This window comes from Onychostruthus taczanowskii, unplaced genomic scaffold (assembly GCF_017590055.1).
Source record: "Onychostruthus taczanowskii isolate IOZ18803 unplaced genomic scaffold, ASM1759005v1 scaffold1, whole genome shotgun sequence".
In the NCBI taxonomy this organism is placed as follows: Eukaryota; Metazoa; Chordata; class Aves; order Passeriformes; family Passeridae; genus Onychostruthus; species Onychostruthus taczanowskii.
The window spans coordinates 24,825,705-24,852,229 of record NW_024496525.1 but is presented as its reverse complement, the minus strand read 5'-3'; the positions used below and the strand labels follow the sequence as shown (position 1 = coordinate 24,852,229).

Here is a 26,525-nt window from a genome sequence, read left to right as displayed (position 1 = left end):
TACACGATGCATCTTCGGGTGAATAAAAGCGCTCCCACTATAAATTCTAAGGCACGGTTTGGAGAGGACGTGGAGGAAGCGCACACCCAGCTGGGGCTGACAGCTGTGGCACAGAATTCCCGAGGGGAAACCCCTCCGCACGCATGCAGGGGGCTCGTAGCCGGGGTATGCGTTTTGCCCGAGCGGGCAGCCTGCCCTCCGCAGCCCCGCGCCCGGGGCTGCTCCCGGCGCAGCTCCGGGCGAGCCTGGGCTTGTCCCAGCCCGGGGCATTCTGCGGCTCGGGGGCTGCGGGGACTCGCAGCTGCTCGGCATTCCCCGGCGTGCGTCCCCGCGGCCTGCAGCCCTCCGCAACAGCGCAGCCCCTTGCCCCATGCGTGTTGAAGCAGTTTATCAGTATTTTCCAGCCTACATCAGCGCTCCCAGCGCATTTCAAAGCAAGCAAAGGGTTGCTGCTCATTGCTGCTTTGCCTTCGCCATCCGACCAGAGCGCGCAGCCGCTTCCCGCGGGGCCGCCAGAGGGCGCCCGGCCCCCGCCTTCCCGATCCCATTCCCGATCCCATCCCCGACCCCTGCCCGTCCTGCTCCTGCCGCTGCACCGCCAGCACCTGCCTCCATACTGCCCGAGGCCAAATGTTTCCTGTAACACGGGCAGTCACCTTGAGTAACAGCATCCCCAGGAACGTTTCCTGGATAAGAAACTTGGTTTTTATAAGCGTGCTCCATGATGAGCCCTCCCTTTCAACTGTCTTACTGCTGACAACACCTGGATCAGACTATGCAACTGTTGCTTCTTTTCAAGAGTCTGTCCTACAAAGGAGTTGCATCCAAGTTGTGAAAAGTGGGGAAGCATACTTGCATCTGTTTTCTGCTTTCTGTGAATAGGTCTATATTGTTTAAAAATAATAAGGTATTTTGCTTTTGGTTCTGTTGATTAACACTCACATCTTTTGTAAGCACTGCAATAAATGCTTTGAAAATGTATTTAATGAAATCTTTCCACAAGACAGGAAATCATAAGGCTTCAAGAAATCAAAGTATGGCAGTCCATCTCTCTGGAGTGTCGAGAAACTATTAAGCATTCCTTTTCTCTCCATGGCTGTTACACTCAAAAGCATACTTATTTCTCCAACCAACTACAACAGCTGGTTTGCTTGCAAAGCTTACTTCTTTTCAGGTCCTGAAACGACTGGAGTACATGACTCACATAGCAAAGGGTTAATTTAACCACTTGTGTTACAATTCACACGAGCGGGAGTTATCCATCCTTGTCTACAGGGCTGCCTAAAATGAGGATCCGCATGAAGCAGATCATGAAACCCGATCTTTAGTGGGACAAACAGGCCTCTACAATGAACACCAGTGTCCATCATTTAGTGATAGTTTGCTTGCAAACTGCTCTGGTCCCTCAGGCACAACAACAGATGTCTCTCCCTCAGCCAATGCACAAGAACACATGTACCCAACCCCTTACCAAAAACACGTATCAAAGGTAGGTGGTTAATAATAACCAGGATTTCAGATGTCTCAACTGAGCGTGCAATTTATTTTGTGAGTTCAGTATGATCGAAAAAGAAATAGGCAGAATGCACTAAGAAGTGGCTGATGCACAGGCTGATAAATAGCAGAGACAAACGATTACATCTGTGAAAAGCAGAGCAAACTGTCAAACAGAAACCTTGCCACAACCAAGCCCCACTATGTGACACCGTGCATTACTGGTTCAGCTTCGTGGCTACATTATTCCTCTTCAAGTTCTGAGCCTGCGATAAATAAACCAGCAATGACCCAGATTACCTGGCATTATTTATTTCGCTAACTAAAGACGGGTTAAATCTGCCCCGCAGGAAAACGCTGGCAGCCGGTGGGCGCTGTGGCGGAGGGGCGGGCTGAGGCCGGGATCACCGGGCTCACCGGGATCACCGGGCTCAGCGGGCCCGGCCCGCGGCCCTGCCCGGGAGCGCCACGGGCACCTGCTGCCGGCTCGGGCCGAGCGGGAGCGCAACAGCCGTGCCGCTCGCCTTGCTCCGAGTTTTCCCTCTTAGTTCTTTGAGCTGCACCAAGGGCTTTACGCGGCACGTCTGGAAGCGCCCCTGAGAAGTACTTTGTGGGGAATTTAGTGCTTTTTAAAGCGGAAACTTCGGACCCGCGCGTTCCCGCTCAGCGCTGGCGCCGTTCCCAGCGGAGGAGGGCGCGGCGCCGGGCGGCTCCCGGCAGGTACAGCCGCCCCCGGCGCGGCCCCGCGGGCGAGTTTGCTCGCGAGGCCGCGCATCACCTCGGTTACAGCGGCAATGCGGCGCGGCCGCCCCCGCCGGGCGAGCACAGACCGCGGCCGCTCTCGCCGCCGCGTGCGGGCGATGCCCCGGGGCCGCCGCCCATTGGCCGGCCCCGGGCCCCTCCGCCCCTCCCATTGGCCGCGGCCGCTGCCCGTCACGCCGCCGCCACCGCCCGGGTCTAATTGCCGGGGCTCGGGCGCGCCCCGCCACAGGTACCGGGCTGGCCGGAGCGGAGCGGCTGCGGCGCCGCTCGGAGCTGTCCCGGCGGAGGTCCGCGCTTTTGCTCCCGGTCCCCGGGCGTTCCCCGTGGCGGCTGAACTCTCTCCCTCTTCCTCTCCTCTCTCGGCGTGGCTCTCTCTTGCCTGTGGAACCTCTTTTGCAGCCGCGGAGCGAGCTCGGCGGGGTAGACCGGCCTGTTGCCGTCGGGAGGAGGGACCGCTGCGAGCGGCCCCGCGTGTGCCCCCGGCGCGGGGCGGGGGAGCGATGAGCCGCGCATTGTTTGCCCTGTAGGCAGCGCCCGGCGGGCAGCGGGGCGGCGGGCCATGGGCTCCGCGCCTTTGTCTCCCGAGTGAGCCAGCCCCGCGCCCGCAGCCTCCCGCCGCCGCCCGAGCCCCGGCGACATGGACGTGACCGTCTCCGAGCTCCTGGAGCTCTTCCTGCAGAGCCCCTTAGTGACATGGGTGAGCAGAGCGGGGCGGCGGGGAGCGAGGGGGCAGCCCTGTCCTGCCGGGGGTGGCTGGCTCCGGCCGCCATCCCCAACCCTGCTGTCCTTCCTCCGGCAGGTGAAAACCTTCGGGGACCTGGGGAGCGGGGACCAGGACAACCTCGGCGTCTACATGGACCTGGTTGATGGCGTCGTCCTGAACAAAATCATGTTGCAAATGTGAGTGGGGTCGGAGGGCAGCAGACGTGAGGGGGAAGCGCCGTGCCCCTCCCGCGGGTGTCGGGGCTCCGGCCCGGAGCTTCCCTCGGGCGGGGCGGCCTGGGGCCGGAGCGGTTCTCATTGTGGCTGCTCTTCGAAATGAACACAAAACAGTGGGGGGAAAAAAGCTCCGAACTAATCCCGGTCTGGTGTTCTTTAGCTTGCTTTTCTAATCTTTTTTTTTTGCGTGGCATGTGTGTGGTTTTCTTTTTTTTTTTTTTTCCTTTTTTTCCTCCTAGTCATCTTAGTCAGGGTTACAGTGGAAGGTGTGTGGCAGTACAAAGAAGGAAATGAAAGTACAGTATCAAATAAAGCTTTACTGGGAGGATTTCATCTGAACTTTGTCTGCTCTTGCGTAAACTTCGATACTAAATCCATAATTTGGAAAAACCTGTTAGTGCTACCTCTTTCCGGCGGCACTGTAAGGCCATGTGTTGAGGGAACTTAGAAACTGATTAAGAGGTGGAGTGCTGAAAATACCCTGACATCGAATTGAATTGTCGTTGGGACTTGTGCTGTGTCTTTAACCACATCCTTTCCTGTTGCTGATCTACGGTGCTACATGCAGAGCCTGACTGTTTTCTCTTTTCTCTGTTTTTTATTTTAAACATTCTGAAATTCATCTTGGAGAGAGTTTGTAGAGACAAGTGTCTGGCTTTCGGGGGAGGAGAGTTTGGAAGTCACTCAGTTTTGGCAGTGTGCTCTTTCAAGTGACTGAAATCAATTGAAGCTCGGCCAGTGGTTTGCAGTGTTAGTCCAAGCATTTAAATGAAGAATTCATGTTAGAATCCTTTAAAATCTTGTGAAATAACATTAAATCTGATAATCAATGCCTCACCCACTCCGATTGTCAAATTTTATTATCTTCTGGTACCTGGCTGCTCTACGTGAGAAGAGAAGGTAATAAAATTTTCCTCTGATTTGATGTTACTGGCAGTGGTGTCGCCGAAAGTGAAGTGTTGGAGGCATGAGCGCTGTGCACTAGGAAACTGTCCCATTATGCACAACCAGGCCTTTCCTCCCCCTCTTTTAGGCAGCTCTAGCAGTGCTTCTAATGGTGACTAAAGAGCTTGAAACCAAAAGCTTTGTACTGAGATCCCAAGATTGTTTAATATAGGAAAGATTGCAGTTTTATTTAGGTCAGTGTATCCTGACCTAGCAAGGCACTCAGGAGAGGTGCCGACTGACCTTTACTTTTCCCTGATTTTAACTTTTGAAATTGCAATGCAATTACTGCTTACATGTAAGTCAGGCAAGTCTTGCAAGGCTTGCCTTGCAATGTTTCTGCCCCACAAGGCTTTCAGAAAAAAAAAAAAAATGTGTTTTTTAAAAATTCTTGGTCATCAGTTTAAGCCCTGGTTCCTGAAGATGGCTTTCAGTGCTTGGCTGGAGATTTCTTCCTGCTAAAAGCCCATTAATAAGGGCCTTTGATAAATCTGGAATTGAATTTGCCATGCCATGGTAGTGTTGACTGCTTGAAAGCACAGATGCAGGCATGCACACACATGTAGAGAGTAGGGGGTGGCAGGGTGGAAGAGCTGGGCTCCTCATGTGGGCAGCTTCCTCATCACTTGTGTGTTATTTCACTTTGAATTTTTTTTTCCTGCTTGCCTGATTACTGGAACAAAAATAACAGGGGCATGTGAGCTTGCATCTAAACACCAGGTGTGATGCAGTACTTTGCTGCAAATCAAGCTGTTTCTTTCAGTGAAGATTTTGAAAGCCAGATTCTTGGGAAATTCATTACTAAAAATACATTTCTGCCCTGCAGCGAAGCAGATTTTAATTCAGGAGACGAAAAAGACAGGTGGATCTGTGGAGAAATCCAGATACACCTGTTGAGTGGGGATTGCTGAGTAAAAGTAAGGCTTTAGCTGCTTGAGTCGTGGGGGGGCTGTTGGAGTTCTGTCAGCCCCTAATTTCTGTTGTAATACTTTGGGTTTTCCCAAAATGCTGTCTGGCAGCTTTGGGTGGAGAAGGTCCCAGCTGCTTTGTGTTGCAGTGTGACTGTTTTTTAGGTGGTGGGTTCATCTCAGCAAGGCAGCTGTGTCACCAGAGAGATATGTGACAGCTATCTACTGCTTTTGCAGCCTGCCAGCTCCCTGCTGGCTTTGTGACAGGAGGTGAAAATAGGGCTGTGCCTTAACTTCATCCTCTTCAGAAATGAACTGCCCCTGGGAATGTCAGCCCAGAATAAAATGTGGTTTGCTCAGGCTTGCCAAATGCAGCCGTGGCACAGGGGCAGAGGAGGGGAACCTGGCCTGGGCTTAGGCAGACTGTAGTCTGTAGGACACCAGCTGTTGGGCTTTGCTGGTGATCCCTTTGCTTACTAGTGATCTCTAAAACAAGCCAGACTGTTTCTAAGAAAGCTGAGCATTGTTTGATTCTCAGTAGGGGCACCTGGTGTTAAATGAGTAAATTTAGTAGCAAAGACTCAGACAGCAGTGCTTGGTTTCCCCAAATTTTTTAGATTTTAAAACAAGACAAGTTATTTTTCAAATAATTCTGTTGTAAATGAATGGCTTCCTTTGCCTGTGTCCTACTCAAGTGTACATCCCAACCTGATTGTGCATGAAGGACGAGGTTGATTTTTGCAGACTTGCAGTACTGGCTGAATGCTCTGCATACAAAAACGTTGATCTTCAAAGTGGAAATGCTGTGTTTCAAGCTTGTGTTGCTGATGGATTTGTGTGTATCAGGTTAATGATATTCTCTGCAGACCTACTTGAAAGAACTTTTTTCAGATGGCTGTGTGTCACTTCCTGGTATGAAATTAGCACATGGTGGCACTGCAATGACTGCCTTCAGTGTTACAGTTGCAGCTGTGGCATAATATCTACAAGCATAAGCAAATATTTGCCTCATTTAACTTCCCAAATAAAATTTCCTGTAAGAAATTACGTGGAGGTTTATGCAGGCATATAAGTGTTTTCCCGTTGGCTTGTTCTAATTATTCTAATTGAAAATAGACTGCTCTCCTGTCAAAACATTTAGTAAACAGGAATGTGTGTTAGGAATACTGCTGATAGTGCTATTTGTGTTAAAATCCTGTTAGAACAATGCACAATAATAGGTTTCCCCATTTCAGTTGCTGTCATAGTTTGTGGAACCGTTGATCGGTTGTTTTTGATTTAGACCATGTGACAGGAACAGCCACGTTGTGAGTGCCCGCTCCTCGTGGTTTGTAGCAAATGACACAAATACCAGAAGATATGTTAGGGATGTGCATCTGCTTAATTTAAAATTTTAGAATGCTGTGTAGAGGTGCATGTTCCCACCATTTTCTAGGCAATTTAGGAATCTGCCAGCCTTAGTAGCATCATGTCATTTGTAGAGGAAGGAGTTAGACTAGCCCCAGTGTGGTGTGTTTTTGGTTAGTGCCTTGCCTGCAGAGTCAAGTGCCGCAGGATGCTGGGCCAGTTCCTTCTGGCATCTCATAACCCTTGGGCCTGGCTTGAGGGCTTTCCCCTTGCTCATCAAAATGGCTTGTCAGAAATTGTAAGAATGGGATTGTCATTTTGGATTTTAAAATTTAATTTTTTTTTTTTTATGGTTACTTTTATGACTCGAGGGATTGCGTCATCGTGCACTTGTGCTGGTGGCCCCATGCCTGCTGAACTTGAACTTGTCACTTGATCTGTGTCTCCTGACCCTTTCTTTCCTCTCTGTTCCTAGAAGACTTGAGCATGTAAGAACCAGACTTCTGTAAAATGTTCAGGTATATATTGAGGTTTGAGACTTTCTGTTTATTTGGCTTGGGTGGGTTTTTACTGGTTTGTGGAGTACTTCCCTAAGTCACACCTCAGCCATGCTGTCTCAGGTTTATTTAGGTAGCTTTTTTGATCTTGAGAAGTAGGTGGTTTAAAAAAAAAAAAAAAAGAAGTTTTCATTATTTATGTGTGTTAGGCAAACACCAAACATCAAAGGACTGAAAAGGCATCTGAGGTGGTGTTCAGGGATTTTTCAGATAAATCCAGACATTAATTTGTTTGGATTACCTGGTTAGTGTTGCCAAAAACAAAAACCAACCCAAAAAAACCCTCTCTTTAATTTTCAGTGTGGTCCTTAGAGTTTCTTTCTATAAAATTCGTGCTGAACAAATTTCACCATACAGGCAAGGGCTATAATGTTCAAAGTGTAGTACCAACAGCTCTGTCTTCTGTAGGGTAGGATTGTCTTTAGGCACAGAAAGAAGAAACGGGATCTTGCTTGTTGAGGAGGCATTGTTCCATTTTCCTGTGAAGACAATGAGCTCTGTGGCAGTTTGAAGTGTAGGCTGCGCTGGACTTCCACATCTTGTTCAGAGGGTCCTCTCTGAACCGAGCTGGGGTGCTGTGTGAAGCTGGTTACACAATGTGTTCAGAAAACATGTTTTTTGAGCTATATTCTATTTTCAGAAAAGCTTTTAACTTTTTTGTGATGAAGAAGTGGCAGGAGTGCCAGAGCTATGCTGTGCTGCAGCTTGGCTGGAGGTTAAGAGGACCCTGAGGTCAGTGGCATTAAGGGCTCTTGGAGCAATCAATTACCCTTAACGAAGATGATAGGATAAAAGCTCTGGAATTGCTCCTGAGGGCCTGGTCCTGCTAGTGCTTATGTTCTTGTAACACAGTCTCCACTGTGCAAGAACGAGCAGACCTTGTCTAGTAGTTGTTCTTTGTCTTGTGTGCCTTTAAAAATGTCATCCAAGCCCCACAGTTCCACTGCTGCAGCTGTTGAAGAAATAGCCTCTTCTTTCCTGTGGCTGGTCTTTTGTAGATTTTTGCCCCATTTTGTGCAGTTCTGGGAAGGATTGTGAAGTAGTGACTGCTAGCCAGTCCAAGATGTCAATTCCTGGCCACAAACCAGTGGTGTGGCAGTGTCCTGCCTGCGTGAGCTTTCTTGTGGAAATGAGAACTGTAGGCTGACCCTTCTGTTTAGCCAGCTTCTCTTTACTGAATGTTTCTTCCTTTTAGCTTCCCACTTTGTTGTCATGGCCTTGCCTAAAAAAGCTGTGTCCAGCTTCCTTTGAGGTACAGTGTCTCCTCAGAGTGTACTGAAGGCAGGGTGTTGTCTGAGCTCAAGCCTAGGTTGCATTTCTTCTTCTCCCTCAACAAGGGCCCACTCTGTCAAACTGTTACAAGTATGGCTTCTGCACTCCTGTGTCCGAGCAGCAGTAACATGGAATACTTACTACAGATTTCACTTTAAAAGCTTGTTGCAATTGCCTCTTTTTGTGCTTTCGTTCATAATTTATTAAAGTATAAATATGTATACAAAGTCCTTTGCTACTGGAAAGGCTGTGTAGTGTCTTGCTAGTTTATGCCAGTGTTGGGTATCTGCTTAAATGCACGTACATAAACACTGTATCTTATATTACCTGCTGTCAAGGCAGTTTTCTCTCATCTCTGGAATATCTATGTGTTTTTTCATACTTATTCTCATAGCACTGCTTTCACTCAAGAGGTACTCTGGACTGGTTGTGCATTTTAAAAAAGTAGACATATTCATGTAAACTCTTTGATGTACTTACGTAACCATTGGCAGATATATTTTAAAAATAAATATTGGATCAGTTCCTCTTTTATTTCCTTGTCAACGCTTGAGTTCAGTAGTTGGCCCTGGAAGAGCTGTGAATGGCTTAATTAACAGCCAGAGCAGAGCTCTGGGAGGCAGGTGTTGGGATTGTGTAGGAGTCTGCTGATAAGAGTCATTATTAGAGGACAAACACAAATCTTTGATCTGTGCTATTGGCAGATAAAGATTTTCGGGTTCCGTTTTTTGAGTGTATGGAGATGATCTGAAGGTGTACATTTGTATGAAATGGTTTGTAGCTTTTTTTTCTGTCTTGTTTTTTATTTTAGAAATAAAATTGCTTTGGGTGCAATTTTGATTTGTTTTTAAAATCAAACAAAAACGTAGCATGTGTGTGAGAGATGTAGTAAGATGATATGGGGGTAATAAGTGCTGCTACTTCTTTTTTTCACTTCAGTTTAGGATACAACTGGTCTTTGAAGTTTTTACAGTGATCACCAATCAAGTATTAATACCCTTTTCTTGTTATAAAACTCCAAAGCTGAGGAAGGCATGATAGCATTTCCTAGACTTGCCTTCATTTGGATAAGGAAAACCCCATATTATCAGAGATTGCTTTGATCTAGCTTGCACAAACTAGATATGCTCTTTTTTCAGGGAAATATGGCTAAGAAAGGAAGCTGACCTGAAGTACTGTGTGGGTTGCAGTAAGGTACTTAGTGACACGCAGGAAATATTTTCAGCTTGCACATTGGTGCAGAGATAATGAGCTTATTCTATCAGGAATTAATGCTTATGTACCCTGTATAATTGTCAGTGTATTTAATTCATAAATGTGCTATTGAGGTGTTAAGTCTTAACACAAGTTTAATTAGTAATATTTTATTTTCTTCCTTTTTAATAGAGATCCTCGACCAACCAACCAGCGTGTCAACAAGCATGTAAATAATGATACCTATCTTCGGGTTCAAAACCTGACCATCTTGATCAGAAACATTAAGACTTACTATCAGGTGAGATTTCTGCTCTCTGCTCATTAATCTGTGGTGACTGCTGTACTGTTTTAGCTAGTGTAGGGGCTGGGGACTCAAAGAAGCTTGCTACAGGAAATGGGAAGGAAATTGTGTTTGTGTAAAAGTACTTTCAGCCATGCTTTTTCTTCTGCAAATGACAATACGGTTATCTTCATCTATTCCTCATGGCCAGAGGCTGCTTCCTTGCCTTCCTCTTTTTTTCTTTCTTTGAAGAAGTTGTTGTCCTCAAATCCTGTCAGCATTTGGAAATGTATGTACTAAAAGGGCTGTTTTGTGGTAGGGTTGTGTATGTGAAGGGGTTTGCTGAAATGGAAGTAGTGTTTCTAGGTATAAGACTCTTTTTTAAAACAGGAAATCTTTTCTTAAAGGGGCTGCTAGAAAACAAAATATTAATCAAGAAATGTTTTTAACACTGGACTATAAGTCTTGAATTGATAGGAAAAATAAGTCTGTGCTTAGCTTGAAGGTAGACTTCTTACACTCTCTATTTTGATGTTCAAGCTGTTGTTTGCTCAGAACTCCTCTAAGAGCCAAGTGCAGGAATGACTGCAGAGTCTCACACTGCACTTGTTGGGTGTCGTTCTTGAACTGTCAGTGTTCCTCTACTGTAACAGTGCTCCCCTAAAACCAGGGTGGTGACAGCTGAGCACTTTTGCAGAGTTACAAGCATGTTGGCTGCTGCTGGAGGGCCAGAACGTGAACTCTGTTACTCTAAATAGAACTTCTGTATGCACACTGTTGTGTATATTTGGACTTCTTATTGAGGAGGTAACTGTTCTACTGTTTCCTTCTACATGTCTTTTGCCAGATTTGAATGCTGTGCAGTATATAAACCAGAATGAAACCGTTTAGGATTGTTAAAATGCTTCTGTGTGTCTCAATCATATAATGAACAAGCCAGCTAAACTGTAGGAGTTGACGCCAGTGTTTACCCTGGACACTTCATCTTTTCTGTATATATAGAAGAGACTGTGTATTGGTTTTGTCTTCAAAATACAGAAGATATGTATAGTGCCTTTTCATTCCATTCTGTTCCAAAGTTTGCGTACTGGTCTTCCATGTGATTGCCATAACTCTGCTCCTGGACTTGCCTAGGGAAGTCTGAAGGAGAGGCACTTGTGCAAAATGACAAAGTCAGATGGGCTGTGTGACTCATCTGTGCAAGTTCCAGCAGCCTGCTAGGAAAACCAAGTAACTCAGGTTTTAGATAGTGTAGGGGAGGGTGTCCTGTATTTCTGAAGATAACTGATCCATGTCTCTTGTTGAGTTCTGGAGATGCTTGTGCAATGTGATGTCATTCCTGAGACTTGTGACTTCTGAGGGGAAATTCCATTTGGTCATAACTAGAGGCTGAAGTTTTGGGTTTAGTGGGTTAGTTTTTTGTTTTGTCGTTGCTGTTTGTTTCTGTAATTCAGTAAATAGTTTAAACGTATGGAGTCTACAAGAAAGACTAGTCCTAACCTTCTTTCTCCTTGCCCCCACAAGATTTACTGTCTGAGGGTCTGGTGCTTCAGATGTTGAAACATTGACTCATGAGCTTTTTTTTCTTTTTCCATTTTTTTTCCCTTCTTTCTTGAAGCTGATACTGACCTCTTAAAAGTACCTGGAGCAAGATCAGAGTAAGGAAAGAAGAAAAGTGATTCAGAGTCATGTGTTATGTTGCTTGTTGACCTAGCTGTTGAGCTAATCCAATAAAGCTAGCAACAAGTAAAATAGGTTAAAACACAGAATTTTCAATGGGAAACAGTAGCTGAGGCTTGCAGTAGCAGCTCTAACAGTGATGTTCCTATTGTAGTCCAGAAATTAAATACTGTGAATCTTGCTGCCTGAGGACTATATATACAGTATGTAAACAAAGCACTCGTGCGAGAGTTCATTAGTCTTTCTGTTTGGTCCTGAAAATGTAATTGCAGTAAAGTTTAAAATAATTTTTTTTTTTTTTTGTGGTAATAAGATTATATAAGAAACTTATTTTTCCTTGACACAATCATAACTTCAGGGCATATCCAAGGTCTTGATGCTAATCTGAGATTCCCTTTTCATGTGTTGTGTGCAGCCTGCAACTCTCCATAGTCTGGGGGTAGTTGAGGCCATCTATGCTGTAATTGACCTCTCTGTGTGAGATTGATGTGGAGTATAATGTTGCATCTGTACTCATGTCTCTGTTAGATGTTTGGAGATTTTCTTGCTGTTTAGTATATGACTTAAGTAGGTTTTACTAGGATTGTTTTTAGCATGCAACCACATAGATGCTTTGGGATATTAAATATTCGTAATAATTAAATGTTGTTACGATGCTTCTCTCCTGAATAGTAGAGATTTTTTAAATAGGCTGAAGTTATGGGCATTGTTTAATGAAGCAGTATAAATACATTAGCCAAAGTTAAAGTGAGGGTGGTGTCTTACTGACTGAAAACATGTTTGCAGACTGTGAAGGAGAAGTTCCTGACAAACAATAGGAACACAAATTTTCTGCTTGCTCAAGAGAAACAAAAGCTCCTAGAAATATGATATTGGCCTTGACATTTTACATTCGTCTTCGCTTAATAAGCCAAAGTCAAGTTTACAGCATAATTGCTGAGTTTGGAAGACCAGATTGTCTAGAATGAAGTGGCAGTTTCCTCCCCTTTTTTGAAGGACGTTGGTAGGTGTGAAAGAATACTTGCCCTTCTCTGCACTGGGCAGGAGCAGTCAAGAGTGTGACATAAATTCATGGTACTGTAAACAGTATCTGAGGAAGGTGACATAAGTGCCTACTAAAATTAAGGCTGATATTCACAAGGTAGTTGACATTTCAGATCATGTAATTGTCTAGTCTGTGTCTAATACCAGATTTCTCGTATAGCTATATCACTGATCTCTTCATTAAAGTAAAATTCTCATTAATACAGATAATGCTGCTTCAGAAAACAAGGACAGGTCTGATCCAGAAGCACAATTCCAAGTATTACAGTGTTGGCACTTTCCTGAGCTCATAAACTGAGGGTTTCTGCTGGAGATACGTATGGGCAAGCCAGGTTATTAGTGGAATTGGGGTTTGATTTAAGCTTTAAAGATCAGCTCCTATATGTGCTTCACCAGATGTAACTTGGGAGGGGTTAGTGCAATGAAGAGGCCTTTTTTCTGTTTGAATAACCTCTCTTATTTCAGAAATTTGCTAACTGAATTTTTTCATTTGCAATTTTCTGAAGAGTTGCTGTTGTGCAACTTTCAACTGCGTGAGACTTTATTGTTGGTGGCTACTAAGAAAAAATGTCAGGACTCTTAAAATGGAGGACAACGCTAGTTGCTGCTAGCTTTGGTGATTCTTTAATTTATTTGTTGGCTGTGTAATATGTGTTACCATGCAACATCTTTGCATTTCCAACTCTCTCAACATTTGTACCTTCCCAGGTTTTATTGACTTGAGAGGGCCCCTCTTTTGAAACCAAGCACATGACTCATTTCGCTGTGGGATTTTATGAGCGTTCAAGATAATGTCATTAATTGCATTTAATAACAGTACACTACTGGTTCACTGGAGAAATGGCTGATCATAAAACTTCTGGAATTGGTGCCATATCTTGGAAAGGGCTGAACACAGCAGAAAGTTTGCTCATAGTATGAAGTTTGTGACTCTTCTTGATCTGAATTCTAATGCTTCTCTGTCTTTAAACTGAAAGATGATGGAAGAATGCTAGAAAATCTGAAGGGTGTTAGCTTTTCCCTTTGCTGTGTTGTAGAGAATATTTAAATCCTGTAGGTGCTGCTACTTGAAGATTCCATGTAAGAGCAGCACCTGATATCTGCAATGCTTGGATAATATGCTCATAGCTGTAGAGTTTTGAAAGAAACCTAAGGCAGGCTGGCAGGGGTAGCTTGAACTGGCTTTGAGCTTCCTCTGCTCATCTGTCAATCTTTGGATTTAGTATTTTTTCTAAGGAACAAAAAAATCCTGTTGATACCAGTAAATTAAAAAGGAGTTTTATGAAAGGGTCTGTTTTGAAAACAGCTAGTTCCTAACCTTCAAAAATGTCTGTAATCACACCAGCAATATCTAATGCACTCTCAAGTATAAATTCCTTGCATTTACATGAAAAACTTGAAGCTGACGAAGAAAAGAATGTAATCATCCCTTGGCTGTGCCTTGATGGGTATTATGGTCACATCTGGAGTATGTGGAAGAGAAATGGTGTTGGAAGAAATGCTACACTGTTGTCATGGCTGTATTTTTGTTGCCTCTATTCCCTGGACTTGTGGCTACTAAATACCTAGTGGATTACCTCATGTTTCTAAAAGATTGGAAATATCTCTTAATTAAAAAAATAAGTTGTACTGAGGCACAGTTCTGATAAGAGTTGTGACTGTGTGGATGTGCAACTTCAGTAAGAAACTCATAAAAACCATTAGTGTTCTCATTGAAGTAAGGGGGGTGGGTAAAGGGAAGCAATTCACTGAATTTTTAGAGAATATATTACCACAAATCCTACTGTCCCCACCTAAATCACTTAGCTGGGCCTAGAGATCATGGAGGGTGAGGATGCCTTACTTTTAAGGCATACTTCTTCAGACCTGTGTCCTCCTTTTGCTTCACTGCTCTATACTTGTGTAAAACAAGTACAAGCTGCAGAGTTTCAGTTTTTATCAGGTATGTTGAAGAATGTTAGCTGCCCATGAGTTGCTGAGGCTGTTTCTAACTTTTGGAATGGAGTTTGTTTTTAGGCTGAGGCAAATGCTGTTTTTCCCTGTGGATCAGTGAAAGTCTTGCAATGCCAGTAGCTTCCAGCTCAGTAAACAACTCCCACTTCTGTAGTTGAAGCACTGAGTCAGGTTTAGAGCTCTTAACTGAACTGCAAAGAGAAATTTCAACTTGGAGTTCCAGATTTGGGCACAGTCTAGGGTCTGGCAACTGTACTCAAGCTATAAATAAAGTTCTGGAAGTAGCAGTGTCCACATTTCTGAGCTGGAATCTTTCCCCCCTAGGCAGGCTACTTCTAGTGGGCTAGTAATCTAGTCCTTAGCAAAGTAAAAAGCAAAGTGCTAGAAATGCACATAAAAGCACACACCCTGAAATCAAAAAAGTATTTTTCTGTTCTTAGGGGGAAATTTTGTACCTACAATAGCCTGCTGAAATTAGGTAAAACTGAACTTTTTTTTGCTAGCTTTGTCAGTTTGATGGGTTAAGCTATACTGTGCCTGAGTCACTGCTTTCCTTTGACTCCTGTTCCCTGGGGAGCAGTTTTGGCTTAGGGACAACCTTTCTTCATCTTGAGCTTTAAATTCCACAATTATTAACTGAGACTGTCAACTTTCTCATGATCAAAGATATCCATACAAAGGTATCCAAAGCTTCAACAGAAATGTTTTAATCCAAATGCTTTGCTGATGTCATGCACTCATAAGTGCAGTTCTCTCCCTTTTCTGTAGATTTGAGTGTGCTGTGTTCATGGAGTCTCCAAAATTTTCTGCATTGGCGATTGTGCTGTTGCGCCTACCAGAGGTAGTGTGCATGTTCTTGTGCCTTGAAGTTAAGCTGCACAAAGCAACAACAGTGAGCAGCCATGAAGCCTCTGTTTTTCACAAGTCTACAGTAAATAAAGCAGACAAGTAAGTTATTTGTAAGGCACTGTTGTAGGGATTGTCTGTGTTTCAGTGATGCAGTGGGCCTTTCAGAACTCGAGATTCTGCCACTGGCACGACCTGGAGTAAAACCTCATTAGCTGTGTATTTGCTTCTGCTTCTGTTCTTCATTTGACTTGGTTAGTTTAAACTTGCTATAGGCACAGACTGGCTATATGTATTTATGCAGTACTTAGCTTAATGAAGCTTTCTTGGTTCTGCAGTGATAAAAATATTTTGAGTTAGGCTTTCTCTTCTGCAGGAAGCATGATCATGAGACATGAAGGTTGCATGTAAGACTGGTATTGTCCACAGTGAATTGTGAAGACATTCACTTACTGTAGTGCTGTGTGCAGGGCACGGGAATGACTGACCTTGGTGCTGCTGTTCTGGGAAATGCTGAACCAGTGATGTTGATGTTAGTCTTTGATTTAGTTCTTCAGCTGAAAATGGGTACCACTCTGCTGCAGTGGAACAAACACAAGAATCACAAAAACCATGATAATTTTGTATAGGTCCTGTTATCAGGTATTTCAGTGGGAAAGAGACAGACCAGTGACTCACCACTAGCAGCCAGACTGTCTGATGCTTTGTTAGTGAAAATGGTCTTGATCATTTCCAGAAGAGCTAAACAAACATTTCTGCTTCAGAGTTGAAATAGAGTTTCTGCAGAGGTCAGTTTTAAAAGCGTTCCCAGACTGATGAAAGTTACCATTCCAAGTGACTTAGTAGCATGCTGTTGGACACCTGATTGAGATGACTGGCTTTGATTCCAGGATGCATTTTGGCTGATAGATTGAGTTCTATCTGGAAGTTCAAGGGAGGACTAATTTTAGAGACCTGTTTTTTTTCCTTGAGGCTCTATGTGCATTTTAATGCAGAATGAAATAGTGACCTCAAACAGATGGGAGAGAATGAGTTGTAACTTTTAAACTACTTTTCTCCTGGAGCTAGAATATGGGAAAGGGCAGAGTAGCCTGACATATGTCTGCAGTCTTGTCTTTGTTTTGCCTAATAGCCTAGAGGGGTGTGAATATATTGTGCAGACAAATGAAATCGAGCTAAGGAAAGCAAGGAGCAGTGTCCTAACATACAGTGGCAGATGGAGGAGACCAGTAAATTTTTACAGTATGGAATAGCTGTTTGGTTCCCACACAGCAGCATTTACTTAACCTCTGACATGTTAATTGAGAGCAATTCTTGGGATGTCTGAACTGCAGAGTGCACGCACAGTGTCCTTCTTATGGCTTAAAAAAGAGTAATGTGACAGTGTGTGTGACTTTCCTTAAGGAAAGCCAAGGCCTGATGTTAATCTCCTTGACTGTTGCTGTTATTACCAATGCTAAAGCCACAGAGTATTTCAGTCCTCTACTGTGTATGTATTTTTGGATATTAGGTTTGAGATGTAAGTCGCTGTTCAGACAGCCATGTTCACTCCTGCTGCCTCGATTTTGGGCAAGTCTTCTATTTTTGTTAGCTGAAATTTTGCAAAGGGGTGAATTAAGTTTTGTAGAGCCTACCAATTTTGGGTAAGTTAGAAAACAGCCTGCATGCTACTTACAGCTGAAAATAGCTTTGAGGTTTTTTTTTTTTTTTTTTTTTTTTTTTTTTTTTTTTTTTTGCTGAAAGATAATAAAAAATGAAAGCTAAAGATTGCTTTATTGCCTGTGTTTCTGTAATGAGTTCCATGTAATTTAGGACTTTTCATTAAAAAGTCTTTAAAGAGAGAAGATTAATTCCACAAATGTATAAAGTATGATTGCCAAACAGCCCCCTAATTGCATACCAGTTCCCAAAGCAAATAACTTCTGCTTTTTAATGGCAGGTAGTAAAGGAAAGTGATTTATATTCTAATTTTATTGGCACGTTCTGCTCGTAAAAGTGTTATTTAATCCAGTGTCACTTTCACTGAGGTTATTGTCACATTCTGTATTGTGATACACAGGGTTCAGTCCACAGCTTTGATTTCATGCAACTCTGACTCCAAATTAAGGTTTGGTGTCCAGGCTTGTTCCAGGCAGTGATGTGTGGAGCAAGCAAAGGTGTCTCTTTGTGCCTGTAACTCAGCTGGCCTTGGCTTTCCACTCAACAGTATCCTAGTTCAGCTGTTGATACAAAGCTCTGCAATGAACTTCCACCTTTTTGTACACTGCTCTTTTTAATGGCTTATTAGACTTGTAAGTCGTTCTTCCACAGTGCATTTTCGTCTCAGACAGGTATTTGAGATGTCTTATAAAGCATGCTTCGCTGTCCTTTTGAAGGGTTTCAGGACTGTGTGGGAGACTGTGGATCTAATGCAGAGTTGTGTGTACTTCTGAAAGCTTTTGTGGTTTGTGTTGTAGAGGTCTGCTTGAGTTTGTTTACCTCCAGTACTTTTGGCAAATGTGAGTGCTCTTGAGCCAAGAAATGGGTGTGAAATTTGTGGCGACACCTATCCTGGTTAAGAACGATGGGATTTATCCTGCTGAGCAGGTCGCTGGACCAGAGAAAGTCACAAACCTGGGGACAGGAGGGAATTTTAGTGTGCTAGTTTCTTTGCTAAAGATATACCCTTCCTGTGAGCTGTTTCCTACTTTACATGGTGTATGGACTTTACACCACTGCAAATTAAGAAAGGCACCTGCTCATGAATGCACAGAAATTGAAATGCTATCACTTCCTCGTGCAAGCGTCTCCCATTTGCACACGTTGGTTTTTGAAGAGAAGGATTTATAAAATGAGCAAGCTCAAAGGAGAAAATAAAGCATTAAATTAAAGTGTGTGCACATTGTACTTTGAGTAAGCAGAATGACTTTTTGAAATAGCTGTTCAGATGGGCTGTTTGAATATAAGTTGCGTAAGCTTGTGCCTCTCTGTTTTCCATTGTGATTAAGAGATGGAGTTGAAGGAGAAGTTAAGTGTTTAAATACTGCTGGATCCTCATATGGCCAGTAAAAGTGCGTAAATAAAAATCTGCTCAGCAGACAGAAATGGCCCCTGTGGAGCTGCCACTGTCTGTTTTCTTTCATAATTAGCATTATTAAAAGTATCTAGATGTTTATTTAATTTGTTTTTTAGGCTTAAAATTAACATCATTTGTGTGTGTGTTAAGTGATCGAGACAACAGTGATAGACATCTGCTCCTTTGGGAGCTGGTAGGAAAGACTTGTCTTGGCACCAAGGAAAATGTATTGTATGAGTTCTATTTAATCATTTTCACAGGACAGGAAGATATTTATTTAGTGGGTTTTTAATATTTTTAAACTACAGTAGGTGATGCTCTTTCTCTGAAAAACTCGCCTTTATTTACCTTATGTTAAAGAACTGACTTCAAAAATGTCCAAGTTGCTTGTTGTATGTTTAAGAGGCAAAAGAAGACAAGTTCCCTGTGGAACTGTAGAGTTCTTGGTTTTTTTGGTGTTTTTTTTTTTTTTACGGTGCTCCTATTTGTAATATATCCACTGGAAAAATATTTGCAGGGGAGTGGAGCATCAAATTTATATCACAGAAAGACCTGTTAGGTGTGCAGTGTGTGTTATAGGGGAGGGGAGGTTGGTGCTGAGTTTAATGCCTGGTTCATTTTGGAGCAGCTGTGTTACAGTAAAGCTAAATGACTGGTGTCCCAAGGGAGGCTATGAGCATTAACTGATAGAAACTGGAAGGAGGTGAATTTCTTCTAGAGTTTTTTGATACTATGGGCAGAACTACTAAGTCTGTTAAAATGGTCATTTGTCAGGATGAAGTTTCTGAGGAAACCGCATGAGTCCCAAGAAGCAGTTACTCTAAAAGTGAAATACACTTCACTTAAACAAAACCAACCAAGCATTAAAAATAATCAAAAATTATAGAACCCCAAGCAAAACCAACAACAACGAAGAAAAAAAAATCCATCAAAAATTGTAGTTACCAAAAAAACCCTACAGTCAAAGCCCTTCTAATTTGACTAGCAACCTGTTTGATTCACTTGGAGTCTCTCAAGACTGTTAATAGTTACTAGAAGTAGTTACTTCAAAGCAGAACACCAATTCATCCACAACGTGTTGCCCCTTTAAGGTAATGAGTGTCTCAAGGACAGTTTTTCAATGTTGATATTTAAAAAAGTGAAAGAAACACCCAACAGCCAAACCAGAAAAGCTCCACTCTGTGTGTTCTGTGTTTTCCTGAATATGCAAAAGCTGTGTGTCAGTGTGGAAAGCTTTCTCTTTGTTTTCAGAGTTTGTGGCAAATGCTTATCTGAACAGCGTATGGATGTATCTTTACAGTTTTACATGCAGAAGGAATGATTCTGTAGTAGAGGATCACAAAAGCTGCCATTATTAGAAGCCTTGCTTACACTTCAGTGCTCTGGCACTTAAGCTAGCTCCCAGCTTCCAGTCATGCAGAAGAAACTAAACCAGAGTGCTCTAATTCTCAGACTTGCTAGAGCTGTCTCACATTTCTTCCAGTATGCATTTCCTTTGTAGCCTGAGCCAAAATCTTGATTGGAGAGGTGATTTTCGTACCCCCTTTTTCACTTAGCCCATTCTCTTTCTATGAATTGCTAGGTCCAAATTTTGTGCAATTGAGGGATTCAGATTTCAAATAATTTGTTGTTGCTTGAAGATTTGTCTTCCCTTAGATGCAGCTGTAGTTTGGCCTTTTGTTTCCTAAAGCATTTCAGTTGACTTGCTTCAGTCCTTTCTTTTTATGGCATAGAACCTGATTTTAAGTGACACTGACTTGATGGACTAGAGGTGCTGAGCATCTTGCATAGCAGGGTCTTCAAACAGTTTTGCTTTGAAACCCTTGGATATTGTGAGACCAGAGTTGTCTGCCAGATCACAATCTGTTTTGGTTCTTCTTGACACGTTGCTAGCATATTGCAGCTTTTGCCAGTGTTGAGATATGTATCACACTTGATCAGCACTTAGAGGTTTTGCAGTGTTTATGGCAGCTGCTTGAGTATCTGCAGAAGATACACTGGCTTGCTTTCCCAATCTTGAGCTTAGCAGGGCACCTAATTTTGGAGGCTTTGAATGCTCTGCCAAACCTGCTGTAAGAGAGACAGACTGAGATAGGAGAGCTGAGTTGGCATCAGAGAGTAAAAAGCAGCTGTTTTTATAACCCTGTAAATTGCTGGGCTCTTCTAGCACACAGACTTTGCAGTCCCGCTTGTACTGTCACCCATTTGTAAAGGACAACTCATTAAAAGCTTCTTTTCGGCAGGCTTTTAAACAAGTAGAACATATAACTAAGTAGATATAGAGTTATTGGTAATAACTCTTGAGACTCTAAAGGAATAATCTTAAATACTAAATACATAAAAAACTTCAACAACAAGAAAAACCCAAACCCACAAGCCACTTTGATCTTAGTAATACTCATGCAGGTCTCTCCCTTCAGGGTGCATTAATCTTAATTCCTGTAAGTGTTTTGTAAGTTAAGAAAGTTAATGGTGAAGAGTGATTTATTTTTAGTTGGTTAAATGCCTCTGAATGGTGCTTAAAACACAGACAAGTTCCTGAACAGCTGCTTTTTCTGTAATAGGTAGCATATTATTCCCGGCTCAAAACTTCAGCAGTAACTCAAGTAAAATACTTCAGTTGCTTCCACCAACTATATTTAATATGCAAAGGAGGTTAGAAGCAGATTGGCCTTCAGCACATTTGTTTTAAATAAGCTTTTCTATGTGTGATAATTTTGAATCAATGAATCTGGGGTTTTAAAGCAGCTGTCTGACCAGTGTGCCAAAGGGGGTTATCAGGTCAACACTAGATTTAAGTCATTATAGTTGTGGGGATTTTCTGTTCTGTATGTGGGCTTTTTGTTTTTGTTCTGTGTGGGATGTGTGTCTGTTTGTTTTGTTTTTAATATATAGCGTTGCAGTTTGAGTAGTTTGTGTAACTGGTAAAGAGGTGCTGAAAGATATATCTGCATAGGCAGGGGCTGGGAAATGCTCAATCCTTGTTTTTCATCCCCAAAACAAAGCCATATAAAATAAAAAGAAATAAAAAATAAAATCTCTCTCTCACACACACGCTCCTCCCTGCCCATAAATTTATAACAAATACTAGCTTTCTGAGCTGTGGGTTTCACTGCATTTGTGTGTCTAGTTTTTGGAGTGGTTGGTTTTTTTCCTCTTAAGAAAGAGTAAATGCTCTCTACTGGTATGTGCTGTGACCTTGCAGTTGGTTCCCTGTTATCCTCTTTGGTGCTTGTGGTGGGGAGTGTTTGACTGCTGCAGTGTTCTTTTGTTGGGATGTGTACAACCATTGTCTTTTCTTTGCTGAGATAAGGAATGGGTCCTGCCCAACCCAGTACCAACAAATTGTGAAAGGAACAAGTGTACAGGTCTGAAGATGCATACCTGGAACTCTTTACTCTCCAGAAATGGAATTTTCTGGTACTGTCAAGTTAGTCTGAGAGTTACAAGGAAGGGTGCTTGAGTGTAAAGAAAGAGCGATTAAACTGCAAAAATGTACTGCTCAATATTTCATACGGGTCAGTTCAGTTGTGTTTGAGGTGTTAAATGTAACACTTGTTTAGTATTTCAAACATCTGTTTGATTCCACAGCAACAAAAATTATGTATAAGTACATAGGGTGGATTTTGAAACTATTTTTATGCAGTGTAATAATTTTGTTTTCATTGTTGTCTTGCTCCACTTTCAACTAGGACTAGGGTTCTGTTTTTTTTTTAAAAAAAACCCTTTCCTACTTTCTTAGCCATCAGATGAAAGTTTAACTTGCTCCAAACTAAAGATTTCAGGCCACTTGTAAAAAAGAGGTTATTTCACAAAATGAGAGAGTGATACTAAATTACATCTGTGTGACTCGGGTGAGATAAGAACATGAAATAAATTAAATGGAACAGTGGTCAGAGGAAAAGACCCCAGAATATCTGCACTCTAGATGTTGATAGATTTACCTGGGAGAATGGGGGACATCTGAGATACAATGCCATTTGCTGGATTTGAACTTTGAAATCTTTGCTTTATTGCCAGGTAGATGTGCTAGTGTTGATGGTGACTTTGACTTCCTTAAAGCACGAATCTGTACAAACTGAAAGGTACAGCTTCCCAGATTCTGAGACCTTGCAGCACAGGACTTCTGTCAGATAAATGCCATGTTCTAAGGACTGGTTTTCTGTCTGTTGAGTGTGTTGTGACTGTGGTGGACAGAAAGCCTTTCCAGCTGGGTTCATGTGGGGTAGGGCACCAAACCTCAGGCATAGGGACCATGCCTGGAAGCAGAGACCCCGGTGAGGTACAGTTTGTGTGCGTTCCCTTGGAGTGCTGACACCCACCTGCCTCTAGAAACCACAGCTTTGCCATCTTGCAGTACAAAAGGAAGTTCTCACTGAATACATTTTCCTCCCCCAAGTAAAATGGTGGAGAATTGCAGCCATGGACAGCTGCTTCAACAAGGCATTTCCTCCCCACATCCACTGATGAGCCTCTGAGTTTATTTATCTCAGAATCAGCTGTCCCTGTGGTATCTGGCTGACTGGCATAAGGGGTGTCATTTAATTACTCCCTGTGCATGTGAAGCAGCATTCAAGTGTCATGATGGAAGTGCAGTGCTTTTTGCTTGGTGTTCCAAGGAGTCTCCTAGAAGGATATTCTGTACTCCTTCTGCTAGTCTTAAATTAGGAAAGGATTAAACAATTTTTGTAAGCTGTGATGCAAATCCTAACGCCTTAGGGAAGCTGTGTGTTCATAAAAAGTTAGAATTTGGCTCTTAGTGTTAACTCAGATCAGATCACTGCTCTTACTGGGGGGAGTAAGAGGAAGGTTTTTGCACTGTTAGTCAGTTTAAGCACTTCCAGTTTGTTTAATCATCATTATCTCTGTGTTATACAGGCTCTTTTGAGTTCCACATATTTGGCACACACTGCTGCTGTATCAGAAATTATGAATGAAGTGAACTCATTTCCTGGCACTTGGTTAGCCATCAAAGTTTGTGTTTAACAGCAACCATACTGACTAATGTAATACAATATTAAATACACAGGCACCTAAAATAATTTGTTTGCAGAGTGGGACAAGCCTTTTTAATTTTTTTAGCATATCATCAAAACAACTATGTTTAAAAGGGAAAAATAATATTTTTTAAAAAGTATTGTCCTTCCAAGGAGCCAGCTAGAAGAGAGTAGAGTTTAACTACTACCTCTCACCTTTTTAATGACAAGTCATTAATTTTTCTTTGATATTCAGAGCAAGTCTGTTCCAGTTCCCAAAACATAGGCTGTATGCCCTTGAGGAGTAAAGCTATTAAGAATTACAAGGAGTATTATGCATTGCAGATTTAAGCAACCTGCTGAAATAGTAACCTGCCATGTGCTCCTAAGCCTCTCTGTATGAATCGGGGCTTTAAGGTGGTGACTGATACATGAGGAATATGTCATCTTTGAGATTAACAAGACAGCTGCACTTGAGAGGAGGAGTGCATTTGTTTTCATGTTCTGTAACACTGACCTTCCTTCATGCAGAAAGATTCAGGCTCGAGTAACAACTTAGACTGCTGCCACAATCCTAGAGATAATATTGCTCTTCTGGTGAGACAAAGCAGGCTTCAGATTTAGCTGAATGTACTTCATTACATTGTAGCTCTAACACCACAAACTCTCATTTCCTGACTGCATTAACTGCCTGGCATTCTTTCTGAGACTGTCTCCATTGCAGAATTAGGCCATTTAAAACTAGTCTTGCTTTCTTGGGTAACTGGTCTTTGTAATGATTTCTCTAGCTTTCTCTCAGTTGGATAAATAACTCTGGTTCTTAAGCTGTTTTAATACCCCATGGTATAGCAGTACCTCCTGGTATGGAGTAGTGTCTCATTCTTGGCCTCTGGATTTTATGCAGACTGGTTTGGGAAGACCTTGGGAACGCAATAATTCACTTTGAAGAACTGCTGTGGATCTGTGTTCCATGTCTGTCTGGACTCAGGAATTCAAACACTGTCTTCTGTATTAACCACTGGACTGCTGTCTTCCTCAATTATATATATGTGAAGAGCAGAACACTTGATGAGGCAGATGCACTGGAAACACATCAAAGTTTATTAAAACACGCATCAACATTTAATAAAAAAAATGCCTAGTGGAAAAAGTTAGTGTTAATTAAAGAATTTGTGAGTATTAAGAGTTCAGAATTTAAAGTTCTTGTTGCTTGGCTGCCAAATCTCACAAAAATAAATTATATGAGAGGTCCAAAGAGCAAGAGGTTACACATCTGGCTCTATATAACTGAGATCTTTTTAATCCATAATGAGGAGTGGTGTGTTACAAGACAGTGGAAAGCACTTTGCATTGTGTGCATTCATAAATAAGTGCTCATTAAAAATGCACTTTTAGTCACCACCTGTTATTTGTTTAATTTGGTGCTTTATTGCAATGCTGTATTATTTTTGTCATCCTTCTTTTCCAAAGCATATTATTCATCACTTTGAACCATATGGCCAGAAATGTATTCTGAACATCTGATTTCTGTACTAGCCATTCCCTAAGGAAAAACCCTCGTGTCCATGCTTGTGACCAACCAGCGAAGCCTTTCCTGTCATCTTTTCATGAACATTTCTTACCTTTTGCATGCTAAAGATGCAATTAGGAGATTCACAGCTGTGATACTGCAAGGCACCAAGGGCGTTGCGCTTGATTAGACAGAAAAGGCCTCTTTGCTCAAATTCATAAATAAAAAGCAAGTATTATGGGAACAAGGGAGAGCTCTCTACAGATCCTGTGTCCTCCTCTTCCCTTGCTGTTTCCCCGTGGCACCAGGCACACGCTGGGAGGGGCGGGGTGTGTGCAGCGAGGTGTGCAATGACCTGCCTGCTGCTTGCTGTGGTAGCCTTTGCTCTTGCCTTACCTGGGGTGATACCCAAGAGTCTCCCCTGGCAGAATTTCACAGAAACATGTAAAAGTTTGATTCCTCTGGAGTGGCGTCATAAAAACCAATGTGCAAGGTGCCTGTGGAATTGTTATAATTTTCTACTCCAAATGTTCTGTAATGTACAAGCATAACTGGGGATAAAGAACCCCTTTAAATGTGCCACAGCCCTGCATTTCAGCACTTTGGCTTTATTGACTGTGCATATCTCTTCTGCTTGGAGATAAGATGTTGGCATGGTGCTGTCTCCCACTTATCCTTTGTGATAGCAGTGTGTCTGGTAATGCTTGCATGAGTTATGCACTCTGAACAGGGCATGTGTACAGTATACTACAGTGCATTTTCCTTTAAATGGAGGGCAAAGGAATGAATAGATGGCCAAGTGTCCTTTTCTGTCGGTCTGGTGTGAAATCTTGTATTTAACGTGACTAGTGGGCAGGTTTCATTCTTATTCTTCTGTCCTGAGCACATATCAAAAACCTGCCATACAACCTGGTGTAATCAGCAGTCTGCTCACAGGAGGCCCTAAGTTTGAAACAGCAGGAGTTTTGCAGCTTGGAGCTGAATGGTGTTGGCAGAGCTGTTTGAAGAAGTTTGCTTAGTTCCTGCCTGCATTGTGCGGAGCCAGTTTCAAAGGGCCTGTTGCCTCTACCTCGTGAGAATGACTTCCAGTCAAAATTCACAAGGAATCATGTATCTACTAGTCTGAAATACAGCAAATACTCTTTTTAGTTTCAGTTGTGCCTGTTTTTGTATTGCTGCTTAGAAAGTGAATACAAATTGAGTTTGGGGGAAATTCTGGTGTTTACTACTGTGTGTTACTCTTCAACTTAGCAGATCATCTGCATATTTCTGCTGTCAAAAGAAATTGCTTCATTTGGAGGTTCAAACTAAAATGCCTGATTTTAGTGCCCTATATTTACTGTGTATCTTAATGCTGTAAAAACACAAACTTTGCGTTTTCTGAGATATAGAGTAATAGTGGATTTGGGTACTGCAACTGAGGTGCCAGAGTGCCTAGACTTGTGTTAAGGTACTGTATTATAACTGCTGTATTTCTCTGATTTGCTTCCTTCAGGTAATAAGCATCTATTTCTCCCTTTATAATTTGTGGGAGCTGCATGTTTTCTGAGCATTGTGAAGTAAGACATTATAGTTTGGATGCTCAGCTTCAAAATGTAGACTGTTACTATAGGTTTGAAGAGCACAATTTGTTTTACTGTAACATTCTTTTGGTGAGTGACTGCGCCAGTTCCCATAGGGCTCCAGTTTCTGATCGGCCATTCATCACTGAGCTAATTCATGGTACTCTGAGACAAACAGGTTTGTCAGAGTAATTCGAT

General features: G+C 42.5%; 1 protein-coding gene across 4 annotated transcripts in view; it reads left to right on the top strand.

The window, feature by feature from the left end:
• The first annotated feature begins 2,813 nt into the window (after positions 1-2,813).
• CCDC88C (coiled-coil domain containing 88C) overlaps positions 2,814-26,525 on the top strand; it is a 95,975-nt gene continuing 72,263 nt past the window's right edge. For 3 of the 4 annotated variants that reach the window (XR_005953339.1, XM_041413355.1, XM_041413280.1), the window contains exons 1-3: positions 2,814-2,953; positions 3,056-3,156; positions 9,611-9,719. Coding sequence is in view for 2 of the 4 variants with exons in the window: in XM_041413355.1 (XP_041269289.1) it covers positions 2,894-2,953; positions 3,056-3,156; positions 9,611-9,719 (270 nt within the window). In the remaining 2 variants the exon portion in view is untranslated. Of the gene's footprint in view, positions 2,954-3,055; positions 3,157-9,610; positions 9,720-26,525 lie in introns of those variants that run through there. The other variant, XM_041413438.1, reaches the window with a different exon arrangement.